At 40.1% G+C, this 13,780-nt stretch overlaps 1 protein-coding gene and 1 long non-coding RNA gene across 2 annotated transcripts; one reads left to right on the plus strand and one right to left on the minus strand.

The window, feature by feature from the left end:
- Positions 1–1,508: 1,508 nt before the first annotated feature.
- POLR1H (RNA polymerase I subunit H) lies at positions 1,509–4,746 on the minus strand. Its single transcript, XM_031688320.2, has 5 exons — positions 4,589–4,746; positions 4,302–4,457; positions 3,957–4,057; positions 3,647–3,756; positions 1,509–1,727 (listed from the first exon to the last, which is right to left on the minus strand). The coding sequence occupies exons 2-5, from the start codon at positions 4,435–4,437 to the stop codon at positions 1,703–1,705; spliced, it is 372 nt and encodes a 123-aa protein (XP_031544180.1). The 5' UTR covers positions 4,438–4,457; positions 4,589–4,746; the 3' UTR covers positions 1,509–1,702.
- A 2,629-nt stretch (positions 4,747–7,375) lies between these two features.
- Positions 7,376–9,646, plus strand: LOC140687611 (uncharacterized). Its single transcript, XR_012062007.1, has 3 exons — positions 7,376–7,737; positions 8,394–8,469; positions 8,862–9,646. It is a non-coding gene; the product is annotated as an uncharacterized lncRNA (long non-coding RNA).
- The last annotated feature ends 4,134 nt before the right edge of the window (positions 9,647–13,780 follow it).

A 13,780-nucleotide genomic window follows, 5' to 3' on the forward strand; every position in this document is an offset into this window, starting at 1 on the left:
TACCATGGCCTATCTTTCCCCCTTATTGTTTCATCTGGGAATTAGAGAATCGGGACCTCGGAGCAGTTGGAAACACTGATTCTGAGTTCTAGTCCTCGCCCTGTGCCTGTAGGTGTTTGAGCGGGGCACTTAATGCACCTTCAAATTGGATTTTTTCCTTTCACTGCGCTAGAACTTGAAGATGGAAGTGCGTAAAATACTCAGATTCTGCGTTTTTGCTCCCTGTCTAGTGAGGAAGACTGGCAAAAATGCTAACAAAAATATGATACTGGGATATTAATATAGATGTAAATCTCATCTGTGAAACTGAATTTAGTTATATATTGCCTAAACTCGCTCTGTGGTGGAGATGAGTAAGGCACAGAAATAGTCATAAATTACAATACAGGCCAATTTATGCTAAAATAAAAATATGTGCATGTTTCTCAGGGAGCGAAAGAGTTTCTCAGAAAACAGACAAATGGCTGTTTTAGGTAAAGAAAGCAGTTACAAAGTCGTGTTGTGTGCACTGAAAGAAATGCAATTTTGTACTGCTGGGATGTAAGGGCCAGATGAGGATTGCCGGGTAGGCGTGGTTATATAAGCGTACCTTTATGCTTTGCTAAGAAACTGGGACTTTATCCAGTCGGTGTTACAGGCCAGAGAATGGCTTAAAACGTGAACAGATTTGATTAAGATTTCACGAGTCGGGCAGAAAAGTCAACTACCAGAAGTGTTAAAACGTACAGCAAAGACTGCCCTCTTCATCCTTACAAGTTGCTGTGGGGGTCAAGCAAGATAGTATGAGAGCTCTCAATATATAAAGGGCCACACAATTACAAGATAATCATTATTACTGTCATCCTCTGATCACCATTTAAACCAAGGAATGCAGGAATACTGATTCCCAGACTGAAATCTGAATATGTTTATTGTGCCTGGATTACTTATTTGTTTCCCCTCTAAGCTTTTGGTTCAAACTGAAAAAAGCAAGATACAACTCAGCATGTATATATAGTAAAGCCCATTAAAAAAGAAATCTACATATTTCTGTGGAGTGGGATCCCTTTTGAATTTTTACTTTTTTCTTTCTACCTTTCTATATATGAATCTATTACAATGAATATATATATGTATATATATATAAAATTTGTCTCAAGAACAATAAAAAAAAATTTCCAAAATGTCCACATGTATCTCTTAGTGTCAGATTTTTTTTTTTTTGTCCAAACTTACATACCAAATGAATCTGGATAAGTTTTCTGTTGAATCTCTCCCTATCCAAACTCCTACTTTTTGCTTCCCTAAACTCAGGAACCAAATAGATTTAGATAGGGAGGGAATACTTTTAATTGCCTTTTTATATTAGCCTCAATCCTGGCTTCATTTTTCTTTTTCTTTCTTATGTACTAATTTATATTATCTTTTTATAGATGATATATTTGTTGAATGAACACATGTATTTCTGTAAACTAAATTTATTTGGAATAAGACAGGTTATAAATAACATACATATGTCTGGCTCCTAAAGAAAAATAAAACTTTAAAAAGGAAATTCAACCAGGGTAGGAGTACTCTGAGGACAATGGTAATCACCACATGATGATATGCTTTTTCTCTAGGAGCAAAACAGTGCAACCAGGAGGTGGTCAAAGACCTAAGAACCCAATATCCTTCACCTTCCAAGGAGAAGGAGGGATTGTTGAGTTGCTCAGGAAAAAAATCAAGAGTCTTCCTTCTCCTGGAACCTATAAAGAAAGAAAAGACTTGTTATATTTGATCAAAGGAAGAGGTTCTAGCAGTGTAAGATGAGGCACTCAATTTAATACCAAGAAGGACTTTGATTTATGATGGTGGAGGACTAGCTCCCCTTAACAACCCTCCACATATTCAAGACAACCTTAAGATGCAGGATTAAAAAATATATCTTGTGAATTATGAAGTATGCCAAGGTTTCCTAGGAAGCAGAAAGCACTAGGCATAAAAGAAAAAGGATAAGCCAGACCTCATAAAAATTAAAAACTGCTGTTCATTAAAAAAAAAAAAGTAAAAATAAATAGGTCAAAATGGGGAAAAACTACTCTCAAAAGATATAACTATAAATAGTTTTAATCCATTGATGAGATGGCAAGGAAGTAAAGGCCATCTTCACACTGGGTGAAATGATGTAAAACCAGGAATCTAGACAGGGAAATTAAAACGGAAGCCCCTGCTACCACGGTGCCCTTGCTGTTTTGACAGCCCCATGGAGGAACCAGAGACAAATCAACAATGTCTGACAGGAGATACTCTGCATGAGTTTGAGACCCCCAAGAGGCTACCCCTCCATATAAAAGTGAACAAGGAAAAAAAAAATCCAACTCTGCAGAAGAGGAATTTGACTGTCTCACTAGATGGTGGGAGAAAAAAAATCTATCCTGAGAATTTCTAACCAAAAGCTGGCCTTTACATTAGATTTGCAGCCCAAATTCTTACTACCTACGTTCTCCAAAATACATGAAGCTGAGAATTCATTTAACATGATTCTGGCTTGGTAGTGCCTCAAGGCACCTGAACAGGAAACACAAATGCTGAGAATATAGCTTTCACCCCAGGCCTCAAAGAAGTCTCATATTTCAAATTCTAAAAAAATCTGAGCTTATAGTCAAAAATCACAAAACAAAAAAAAGGACCATGCGAGAGTCAACAGAAATAACAGACAGCAGCATAAGACCCACAAAACCTGTGGGTATGAGAATTATCAGATATATCATCGGACACAATATATCATGTTTAATGTATTTAAGTATAATACATATTTTAAGGATAAAAGGAACAATTTAAAACATTGAAGAATTACAAATTATTAAAAAAAATCTGAGGGGATTTGAAATATAATCAAGTAGAACTCAAGAAAAAAATTTTAAGTAATGACAATTTAAGTAAAATGAAGACAGAATTAGTGACCTGAAAGAAAGACCAGAAGAATTTACCCAGAAGCAGCAATGAAGAGAAAGGAGATGGAGAATATGAAAGGGTGAGAGAAATGGCGGGTAGAAGATAAGATCTAATAAACAACTAATTAATGAAAGCTCCAGAATGTGGGAATTGAGAACATGGGGGAAAGGCAATATTCAATGAGATAATGGTTGATAATTTTCCAAGGTTGATAGGAAAAAAAAAAATCAATCCTCACTTTCAGAAAGCCCAACAAATCCCAAACAGGATAAATAAAAGAAAGCCACATCTTGATATATTGTAGTGAAACTGCAGAACACCAAAAAATAGAGGATTCCTTAAAACTATTCTGAGAATCCATGTTCTTTAAATCATCCATGACTAATTTTCATCCAAGTAAAACTACCTTGAGTGTAGTGGGTGATTCCACTGTAACATACTGATCAAAGAACAACACTTGCCTCCTGTATTTTTTCATTTCCTTTTAAATATCCTAAAATATTTAGACGACTAGGTATGAAAAGAGAAAAGTGTAACTTTGGGGGAAAAAAGGACAAGAAACAAACAAACAAAAACCACGACCACAAATCTCCCTATTACTTGAACTGTACAGAAATGAGGGATGGGACCAAGGAGACAATGATTTATGCAGTACAAAAAGTAAATCGCTGGATTTGTTCAGGTAGCAAACAGACTGAGAAAGGGCAGAGAGAAGGGAAAGGATACACACTTGCAGTTTGTACAGGTGTAGAAGACAGTCTGCCCTTCATCCGCTGAGCGCATCTGTCTGGTGTAGTAAGCCATTCCCTCATGACCACATCGAGCGCAGCGCCTGTCAACCTGGGAAGCAACTGGGTTAATAATTCCCCCTACTTCTCACAGATAATCAATCAGGTTATTACACTCCTCAGACTCTGCTGTTTTAAAGACCCCCACTCCTCCCCTTGGAATTGAGTACAAAACTCTTCAGATCTCAGCAATCGCCTCTCCATTTCTTTCCCACCCTCTAACGGGGCCAGTCCTCGATGTAATTCACATACCACGGGTCCTTGGAATTCAGGTCCTTCCTCCATTGACACAGGCATGGCTGTTCCCAGTTTGCGGAACACAAATGAAGTCTTCACCATCTTCCCTTCAAAGTCTGCGGAGGCAGTAAGAATTGGTTGCGGAGACAAGCAGAGGGGGTCTGGCACCCACGACTCCCTGGATTAGACCAGGAGGCTTTATATTGCTCCCTTCAGATGTCGTCCCAAGACCAAAAGTATAGGTGCCTGATCCTCTGCTTTAGGGTCCCCCGCTTCAGTACTACCGATCGTGAAGTCCCCCAGCCTCTGGCCCTTCCATGCTGGGCCCTCGGCCGGGGCCGCTGCGTACAAGCGCCTCACCTCGCACGTTGATGGAAAAGCCACAGCGAGTACAGGTAACCGTGTCCTGAGCTCCGGGCAGAGGCAGGACCGAGCCGCAATCCGGACAGAAATCCAGGTCTGACTGAAAGCTGGAGCAGGTGCCGGCGAGCTCCATGACGGACCGGTGGTCGAAGGCTACGCAGGGGATAAGAAATTTATTAACAAAAGAAAGAGAGTAGCCCCCTCCTCACTGAAGGGTCACTCCTATTCTGTCCCTGGACCTAAGCATACAGAACCGGAGCCATCCTCCCAAGCATGCTTTTTGCCTGTGCCGCCAAGGAACCCAAAGGTCCGGAATTCCCAGCCCGCCTCGAATACGACAAGTTGGGGCCTTTCTGGAGCAGGCGAACGAGGCCAACCAACGCGGCGGCCTAGAGCGCCAGTTCTGCGCGGCGATGGAGCAGTGAGCGCCTGGCGGGCTAGAGCGTCTAAGCGTCCGGGCTCACGATTGGCTGTGACGTCATAACTAATCGCAGACGTGGTCCGTAGAGAGGGAGAGGAACCTCTTTGGAGGGAGTTTGTAACGCCACCTTCAGCCTGGCTCTGTGACGTCTGATAAGAAAATGTAATAGAAGCTACGTCTTCCGTTACGTTTCCCCGCAGGACTCAGTCCTGGGATGTTTATTTTATTGGTCTCGGATTTTACAGGGACGTAGTCACTGGGGGCGCTTCTCCTGAAAAATCGTACTAACTAGCGAATACTAATTTATTAGCGGCTGGACAGTGGTTAAAAACAAAGCGGAACATTGTGGAATTTACAGTTCTAGCGCTCCTTGGGCCTCGCGGGGCTCTCTGCAGAGTCCGGCCTGGCTCGCGTACTGTGGGGACTGTTCTGGGCCCTTGGAAGGGCCGTGAGTCGACTTCTTACGGGGCAGGAAGTGGTGAGGGTGAAGGCTGACGAGGAATGCTTAGTCTCTAGGAACGAAAGGAAACAGGGATGATGTAGGACACTTGGGAAGGGGCTCAGGACTTTGGAAGTGGCAGAACAGAAGAGTTTGGGACTTCTTCCTCCTTAAATGCCTGTGGGTTGAGGGAGGTTAGCATTAGTCAAGGGAGCAGCCTTGGGTAGGCAGGCTTTCAATAAGACTTGTAGAGTTTGGATTTTAATTGCGGATCCCCATTCACCTTGTCCCCTGCCTCCCATCTGCCCAACTCTAAATCATCATCGTCATCCATTAGGTGGACAGGTGACATTTCCCTATCTTTTATAAAACATGAGGACAAGTATTTTTTTAGAAACCTTGTTATTTTAACTCATCTGTAACCTACAATCTAAAATAGAAACTTGTCCTGAAGGGATAGCTTCTGGATGAGTTTCCTAGTTCTCTCCCAGTCTTTCCACCCCCACTAAACCAGATAGCTGTGCTAAACTACTAACATAACAAAGTTTTGGAGCCATCACTAGTTTCTCCTTTAAAGGAAACAACCTGTGATCTATCCTTGAAAGAGGCTTTGATCTGCTTCTCTGCAAGAATGGAAAGACAAACAGTGAGGGGGTTAAAACTCTTGAGCAAGCTGCTGGAGAGTGACAAGCCCCATAATAAGCTGTCTGTCTTAGAAAGGGAGGTCTTTTGCTGAGCCCACGATGGTAGGCAAGTTTTTGTTCTCACTTCTCTGTGTCTGTCTCCTTTGAAAGTGGAAATTGAAATTACCATCTTTTCTCCCCAACTTTCCCTTTAAAATTTGACAAAATTCAATACAGATCAACCCAGAGTTGAATATTGTCCTAATGTAGTTAAGGAACACAGCATTAGAAGGCATGGCCCTTTCCCAACAAAAGCTCACAGTCTGCTCAGTTAGTATTTATTAAGCACCAGTGCCAGTCTCTGAGCTGAAGTTGGAGCTGCAAAGCTGATAACTGTGTTCTCTGACATTAAGGAGTACAAGTGACTAATTGGAATGCAATGAAAGTATACACTTACAGGACAAAATGTGAGTGTGCAAGATAGGCATATAAAACAAATATGCCTGTATACTTCAAGGAAGACTGGTAAATGTTTTGATAAAATGATAGAGGAATGTAAGAGGGAAAGATGCTCAGATAGATGATAAGGATAATTAATCATTAATCAATAAATAATTACTTTTGAGAACATGGAATTACAGACTCTAATGTTAAGTACTGTGCTAGATACTACATATGGAGAAATAAAAGTTAGGTGGTTACATTTTTTAAAATCTCAAAATAGGTATACATAGGCAATTAAGAATGTGCCTGAGGTCAGTGAGAGCCAATATTTGGTATCAGATCCTTTCTGATATTATAGATAGACCATTGTATTTGTAGATGAAAAAATGATAGCCTCCACTCTTTTATGAGTCTGAATTTCAACATCAAAACGTTAAAATTGATATGTGGAGGCAGGTATAGTTCAAGTGATAGAGTGCATGCTTAGCATACATGAGGTCCTGGGTTCAATCCCCAGTACCTTCTCTAAAAATAATAATAATTAATAAACCTAATTACCTCCCCCTGGAAAAAGGAAAAAGGTGATATATGAATACAGATATCACAATGGAAACTATGACTGATTTTCAAATGAACTGCAGAAGTAGAAAATCTGTTCATAGAAAGGCAGATATCAGTGTTACATATAGTAGACTGGAAAGACTTCCTGGGCAAGGGCATAACCTGTGGAGGATAGACAACTGACATTTATTGAGAACTTTTATCAAGCATTGTGCCAGGCTCTGTAATCTCATTTGTTCTTTGTAACCCCAAGAAGTGAAATTTTGTCTTATATCTCCATTTTATAGTTGAGGAAACTCATTTAGAGAGAGATTAAGTTACTTGCCCTGAATCACACACCTTGAAAGTGGTGGTATTAGGATTCAAGCATAGCCCTGTTAGGTTTCAAAGCCCATGCTCCAAACCATAAATAGTATAAACAAAAGTACAGAGATGAAATGCCAGGGATCCTTAGTGGCTTATTTATGACCTCACAGTAAACTCAGTTTAGATCAGGGATGACACACAAAAAGTTGATAGTCTTCACTTGTGTTGCCATCAGCCTGTCCTATAAATAAACCTAGGGTAACTACAAATTCTGATCCCCAGGATATCAATGGGGAATGATCTCATAATGAATTTAGGGTAAAGGATGATTGATAGAGTAAGGCAGGCAAGCAGAGGGGTGGGCGATCAAATAAGAACAGAATTCAGAACAAAAGATAATGGGACAGAGATGCTATATGTGTTATTAGAGGCAGAGAGGGCCCGGCTCAAGAAAGTGCACAAAGGGGATGAACTGATAACACTGAAGTCAAGAATTATCTCAGGAGACAAAGAAGGCTGTGGGACTCAGCGTACTCTCATAGACATGCTTGGGCAATGCATCTCCAAGGAGCCTGTCTCTTCACTTTCTCAGTCCCTGGTACAAGACTCAGAATGGTCCACGTTGAGTCCACAGGAGAAGTATGCTTTTAGTTTATATGAAAGGCTTGAAGTTGGCCCTCTGTATCTGAGGGTTCTCCATCCACAGATTCAACCAACTGTGGGTGGAAAATATTTGGAAAACAAAATTCTAGAAGTCTCCCAAAAGCAAAATTTGAATTTGCCATGCACTGACAACTGTTTACATAGCATTCACATTGTACTCACAACTATTTACATTATATTTACAAACTATTTACATAATATTTACATTGTGTTAGGTATTATAATTAATTGAGAGATAATTTCAGTTATACAGGAGTCTGTGCCCAGGTTATATGCAATTACTATGTCATTTCATATAAGGGACTAGTGCATGGATTTTTGGTATATGGGGGTGATCCTGGAACCAAGGGATGTTGGGGGGTAGTCTGCAGACACTGAGGGATGACTATATATGCTCTTATTTATATGTTCTTATTAAAGGAGCATTTATTATTCTTCACCATAAGAATGCAGTGGTTTCCCATTGGGACTGGCCCTGCTGTAGTCCTACCTATTGTCAGGTTTTCTGTTTTTGAGGGACATACCCTTGGCCTTGGCCAAAACAATTGGGTGTTTTGGTTCAGTCAGTCTGTAATCAAATTTGTTCTGATACCTCCCACATTCTAATCTACCTTTGCTTTTTAATCTTACAGATTGGCTTGGGCTAAAGTATCTAAAGATCCCAGGATTGCTGCAGGTCAGCTTTCCCCACTGGAGAAGAAAATCTTGGTAAATAAATTATCTTCACATCATACAGTTTGGGACAACTAGGAGAAGGAAAGTTAGGTTTAAAATCCTTTTGCCAAAGTGACACCTTCTGGTAGTGTGTCCACACTGACAGATGTTATCTAGCTAAATCTTTACTTGCAAAACAAAGTATTATTTTTAAAACTCCCAACACTATGTTTTTCAAAAACTAGTTATTTTGGTGGTGGGTACTCCTACTTTCAGAGCCTCGCAGGCTCCCCTAGGAATGATGGAATCAAAATCACTATTACTCCAAAGTAAATGAAAGATCATGTGTCCTTTCTTGGTGTCAATAATGAGGATAGGCTCCTATTTAAATGTGTTTAAAGTAAAAAGGCAGTCACATCATAAAATCCTGTCCCTCACTTTGGCAGAACTTAGGTGGCATGCATACAACAGCAGCAAGACAACTGATACTTCAAAAATGTCAAGAGGAGCGGGAAGCACTCTGTAGAGAGCAAGCGCTTTGTCCTGACTACTGGCTTGCCAAAGCGGAGTCTTACTATAATAAAAAAATAATGGAAATGATGGAAGAACAAAAGGCAGGCAACGAAATCAAGAAGAGATTAGAGGGGGAAACAACCCAAAGCGCAGAGAGACAAAAATGGTATTATTTGGTACCTGAGAGAGAAATGAAACACATAGACAGGCACATACATCGAGTAGGACAGGTCAGAGAGTTTAAGAATAAAAAATTTAGGCCATTACCACCACGCCCTAGTGGAATAAAATTCCCCAAAATTGTGCCAGAAAACCAAGGCATCCAGAACGCACAGAGAAGAAGGCAGGTAAATGAGAGGGAACAGATGCAAATTAAAGATCACCAGGAGCGCATGATTCGAGGCAGAGAACTTGTAGAGCAAAAACTCCAGGAAAAAGTCTTGAGAAAAGCCCAGAGCCAGCCGCCTACACGTGAGAAGCATGAGAGAGGGAAGAAAGAGATAAAAGAGTTTGAAAGCGTTATTGCATATCCACTTCTCCAGCCATGCAGTAGCAGTCAGATTAAAGTGAATATTCTTATGGAAAAGCCTCAGAATAGAGAAAAAGAAAGTACAGATATCAAACCATATCAAAGAAAATTCTTAACTATGCCACCCTTCTTGAGAAGTCAAATAGGAAAAATAAAAGATTAGTGGAGTTTCCGTGCTTTTATGATGAAGCCATGTCTCTTAAATGAACCCTTTTTTTTTTTTGAATGCTAGTTTTCTTCCACAAGATTTAGTGACTATTCCCATTTATGTCTGATACAGAAGTGTCAGATAGGTCTGGACTTTGAAACTAGCTTGGCTATTTTTAGTCGACTTGTGTTTGTTCAAGTTGCTTATCCTTTCTGATGCTCATTTCTAATCTGTAAAGTGGAAATCATAGTTCATAACATTTATGGGAGGATTTCATTTTTGTGAAACGTTAGCATATATTAGATGTTTCATAAATGTTAGATTTCCTACCTGGGAAGCCCTGGGTTGAGCAATGATGGTGAATTCTGAATTGTTCTAATCTGCCTCTTCCATTCCCCCTGCTCCCAACCTCCAAAGTTAGCTTGATGAGATTGCTGTAGGTCACTATATGGTCTTTTATTTTCCATTCGTACCTTTATCAGGGAACTGCTAACCGGGCCCTAAAAGTCTAACTTGCACCATCCAATGTATTTGTATTAGAAGCTTAGTTTTAAGAACCTCCTGTGTGCCAGGCATTGTTAGTTACTGGGGGTGAATAAAGAGAAGTCTCTGCCCTTAGCTGGTTTACAATTAATGGCATAGATCACTTTAAAAACAAATAATAAAATAGTAAGGGTTATGATAAAGGTATGTGCAGGTGTGGACAGAGTGGGGACATCTAGCCTGGCCGAAGTGAGCAGGGTGAGGAGAAGGAGGTCAGAGAATGGAGGGTGGTAGTCTCTCATGTCTCTTCCAGCTCTGTATTTTGTCACTTTCTGTCACTCAAGCAAGACCTTCCCAATGTTTGGATTCACTCAGGGGTAACCAAATTGACCTTCTCTCAAATAGATATCCTCCAGCACTCATTGTTAAATCAGAAAGAAAATTTATGAATTTAATGGGAATTGTGATTGTCAAGCAAGATGAAATTTGTTGTTTTCCAGTTAGTTCATTTTCTTTCCAGACACCAGAAATTTGAGAAAGTAGCGGTTCAGAGTTGGTGAGTAGAGAATCAGAGAAATGGAAACTGGATAGCTTAACAAATATTATACTTTAGTTATGATAATCAGATGCCCACCCTTCTGAATTAGCAGGATACCCTTTACCCAGGATATTGCTAGATCAGCACTGTCCAATAGAACTTTCTGCAATGATATAATTGTTCTATATTTTTGCTTTTCAGTATGGTAGCCATTTCCCACATGTGGCTGTTGGACATTTGCAATGTGATTAGTGCAAATGAGGAACTGAACTTTTAATTTTATTTAATTTGAATTAATTTAAAATTGCTACATATGGCAAGAGACTGCCATATTGTATAGCATGGCGCTAGATAAACATAACTCCCGTGTTCTAGGCTTCAGTCCCACAGTTAGTTGTCTGTCTTTGAAAATATTTGCAGCTATGATAGATCAGTGCTTATCTTACATTAGTATAAGTTTAGTGTCCTTTATATTTGAGAGGTTCCCTAATCCCATGAAGTGATTTAAAAAACACAGTAGACAACTGTGTGGAATGAGGTAAAGCTAAAGTTGCTTAAATTGGGTTCAGGAACTGGCTCTCTCTTTGCTTATTCTGGAATATGACTAGGACACATACCAAACTCTCATTCCTACCTACCTGATTTGCCTCATGCAGACTTTTTTGTCTTGTCTGTTCTCTGGTCTCCCATCATCACATCCCAGCTTTAGATTATATACCTTGTAAAGATGTGGATTATCAAGATACAAGAGGCAGAAGACTTAGAAATTCAAATCGATAGGGTAATGATAAACCCTTTGAGTGAGACTGAAAAGTAACCTGTCAATAATTGTTTACCACAAAGATACTCACTGCTGGACACACAAGTTGGTCTCAGCTGCTCTTTTCCCTCCAAATCTAGCATAAAAGCAACTGATGGTCTCAGGGCAATTTCCTGCATCATATGGCCAAGAATAAAAAACTAGATCATTCCTTTTTACCTATAAATGTGCTCAAATATCCCTCCTCTAAATAAGCTACTATGCTACTTCCTTGCACTCCTTCAAAGCCAAGTCTCTTAGAAAGTCTATACCAGCTCCCTGCATTCTGGCTTCAGTGCTCATCAATCCACCAAATCCCTTTTTACTGGGTCATCAAAGAACTCCACGTGGTTAAATCCAATGACGAGTTAAAGGTGGAGTGAAAAGAAGGTACCAACAACAAGCAGAAGACCTGCTAGGCATTTGGCAGCAAAAGCAGTGTGGAAGAGGGATCAGCAGTTCAAGGGTTGGAATGCAGTACATAGGAAACAAGAGGCCACAGAAGAGCAATAGTCCTGAGGAACTGAAGGTCAGGCAGGGAGCCAATGAAACCCATTTAAGGAACTTGTGTGGAGTACCAAAGAACAAGATAAGTGAGCAGGATAAAATACCAGACTAGGAATAGAAGCACTGACAAATCCAGGCTATAGAACTATTGAATTGGGCTCCTCTAAGGATGGGACAAGTCTGAGACTTAGACTGAGCTGAGTCAATAGTTGAAGGTTAAGAAGGTCCAAAATAGAGATTATCAGGTCACAGGGGAAGAAGACAAAGCAGATAATTACTATGACCCTCATACCCAGGTACATGAGAGTTTGAACTCATCAAAGCATGCCTGATATTATCTTTAACCATGAAAGTCGAAGTGGCTTGAAAATTGAGCCTGAGGATATAAGGTATACAAGATTGGTGTGTTATTTTAAATAGAACTAATTATAAAGTTTCTTATTGGAATAGAACCACAAATTAGAATAAGGCTGAACACAAGAGTATTTTTATCCTTCATGGGGGATGGTAAGCAGATCAGCAATGCCATTCAGCATAGGCTTTCTAAAATTCACATGTTTCAATTCACACTATTTCAATTCAAACAGTGAATAAAGTGTTTCTCACCAATCATGACTTATATTTTTATTAGTAACCCTATAGCAGAAAGGAGAAATAGTGGAATGGCGGGAGAAAATAAAACTTTTTGTCTGCCATGTGTCAAAGATCATTTATTTTCTCATTTAATCATCAACATACCTTGATTCCAGGGAAATGAACACTTTCTGACTTAGTTGAGAATTAACTATCTAAAGTCTTCCATATTGACAGAAAATTAAGTTGAGAGGAAATTTAGCCAATGGATTTCTCAGTTTTTCTGGGATGTGCATGTAATATATCTAGTTACTCCTTTATTTATATATGTGAAGTTGTGGTCTGTAAGTGTGGGTTTTCAGTGTCCCTTTTTCACATAAACAATATCCCACCCTCAGGGAACTGCTTACCCCCACCACAAGTCCCAGCCAATCATAATACCATCCTCTTGGCTATAGCGCTTGACATCAGTGTAGCCAGTGATTGGCTACAGGGGTTGGCATGTGACTTGAATGGCCCCAATCATAATCCTTCCCTGTTTCAACAAGAGGGACAAGAACATTTTCATAAAACTTACAGAGGTTGATTATGTCCCCAACTTTGGTCTGTGTGGGACTTGGGACTTAATGAGGAGTGAACTGAAACAAATGGTCAGTATCCTTATAATCTAGGACCAATAAACCCAACAAAAGAATCCAAGTAGCTGGGCCAGAGGTAAGTTTGTATCTCTTAGACTTCCCTTTTAGCTGGGCTGCCACCCAGAGGATGTACCAGCTAGGGCAGCCTGGGGTTGCTGTTTGGATCTTAGAAAAAAGAAAGAAGCTTCATGTCCAGGGATTTCCAAAATATGACCTCCCACCCCGTTCATCTTGATCATTACTAGAGGAGATGATACTTTCAAGGGGACAGCAGATTCATGACCAAGCTGTCTTACTAAGGTATGCGGGCCAAGAGGAGGTGAGGAAGAAAGTAAAATATCATTTTTAGTCAGCTTTTGAGAAGGCTGTTTCAGTCTTTGAATGGTAGTAGTAAACATGAAAGGTCCATTGATACCTTAACTATCATCCCATTGCCAAGTGGCTTTGCAATAAAAGGCACACCATTGTCATGTTTTCTGGGAAGCTGAAAACATGACGCAGATTAGCTTCAAGGGGCATGATGGTATGGATGGAGGAGGTGACCTAGAATAACAACACTGCACCCTAAAGTGGCAACAGTGGAGAGGCACCACTGATAGCCCTTAGAGATCCAATAAAGTCCATCTGCCAGGAGCAA

This window comes from Vicugna pacos, chromosome 20 (genome assembly GCF_048564905.1).
Source record: "Vicugna pacos chromosome 20, VicPac4, whole genome shotgun sequence".
NCBI classification, from domain to species: Eukaryota; Metazoa; Chordata; class Mammalia; order Artiodactyla; family Camelidae; genus Vicugna; species Vicugna pacos.

What these genes read in the sequence shown, in the direction of transcription:
- POLR1H (XM_031688320.2), bottom strand. Translation starts at nt 4,437, where the DNA reads ATGGAGCTCGCCGGCACCTGCTCCAGCTTTCAGTCAGACCTGGATTTC. An exon ending in CTTTTCCATCAACGTGCGAG is followed by an intron (nt 4,058 to 4,301) that starts GTGAGGCGCTTG and finishes CTGCCTCCGCAG; the next exon opens with ACTTTGAAGGGAAGATGGTG. An exon ending in TACACCTGTACAAACTGCAA is followed by an intron (nt 1,728 to 3,646) that starts GTGTGTATCCTT and finishes CTTTCTTTATAG; the next exon opens with GTTCCAGGAGAAGGAAGACT.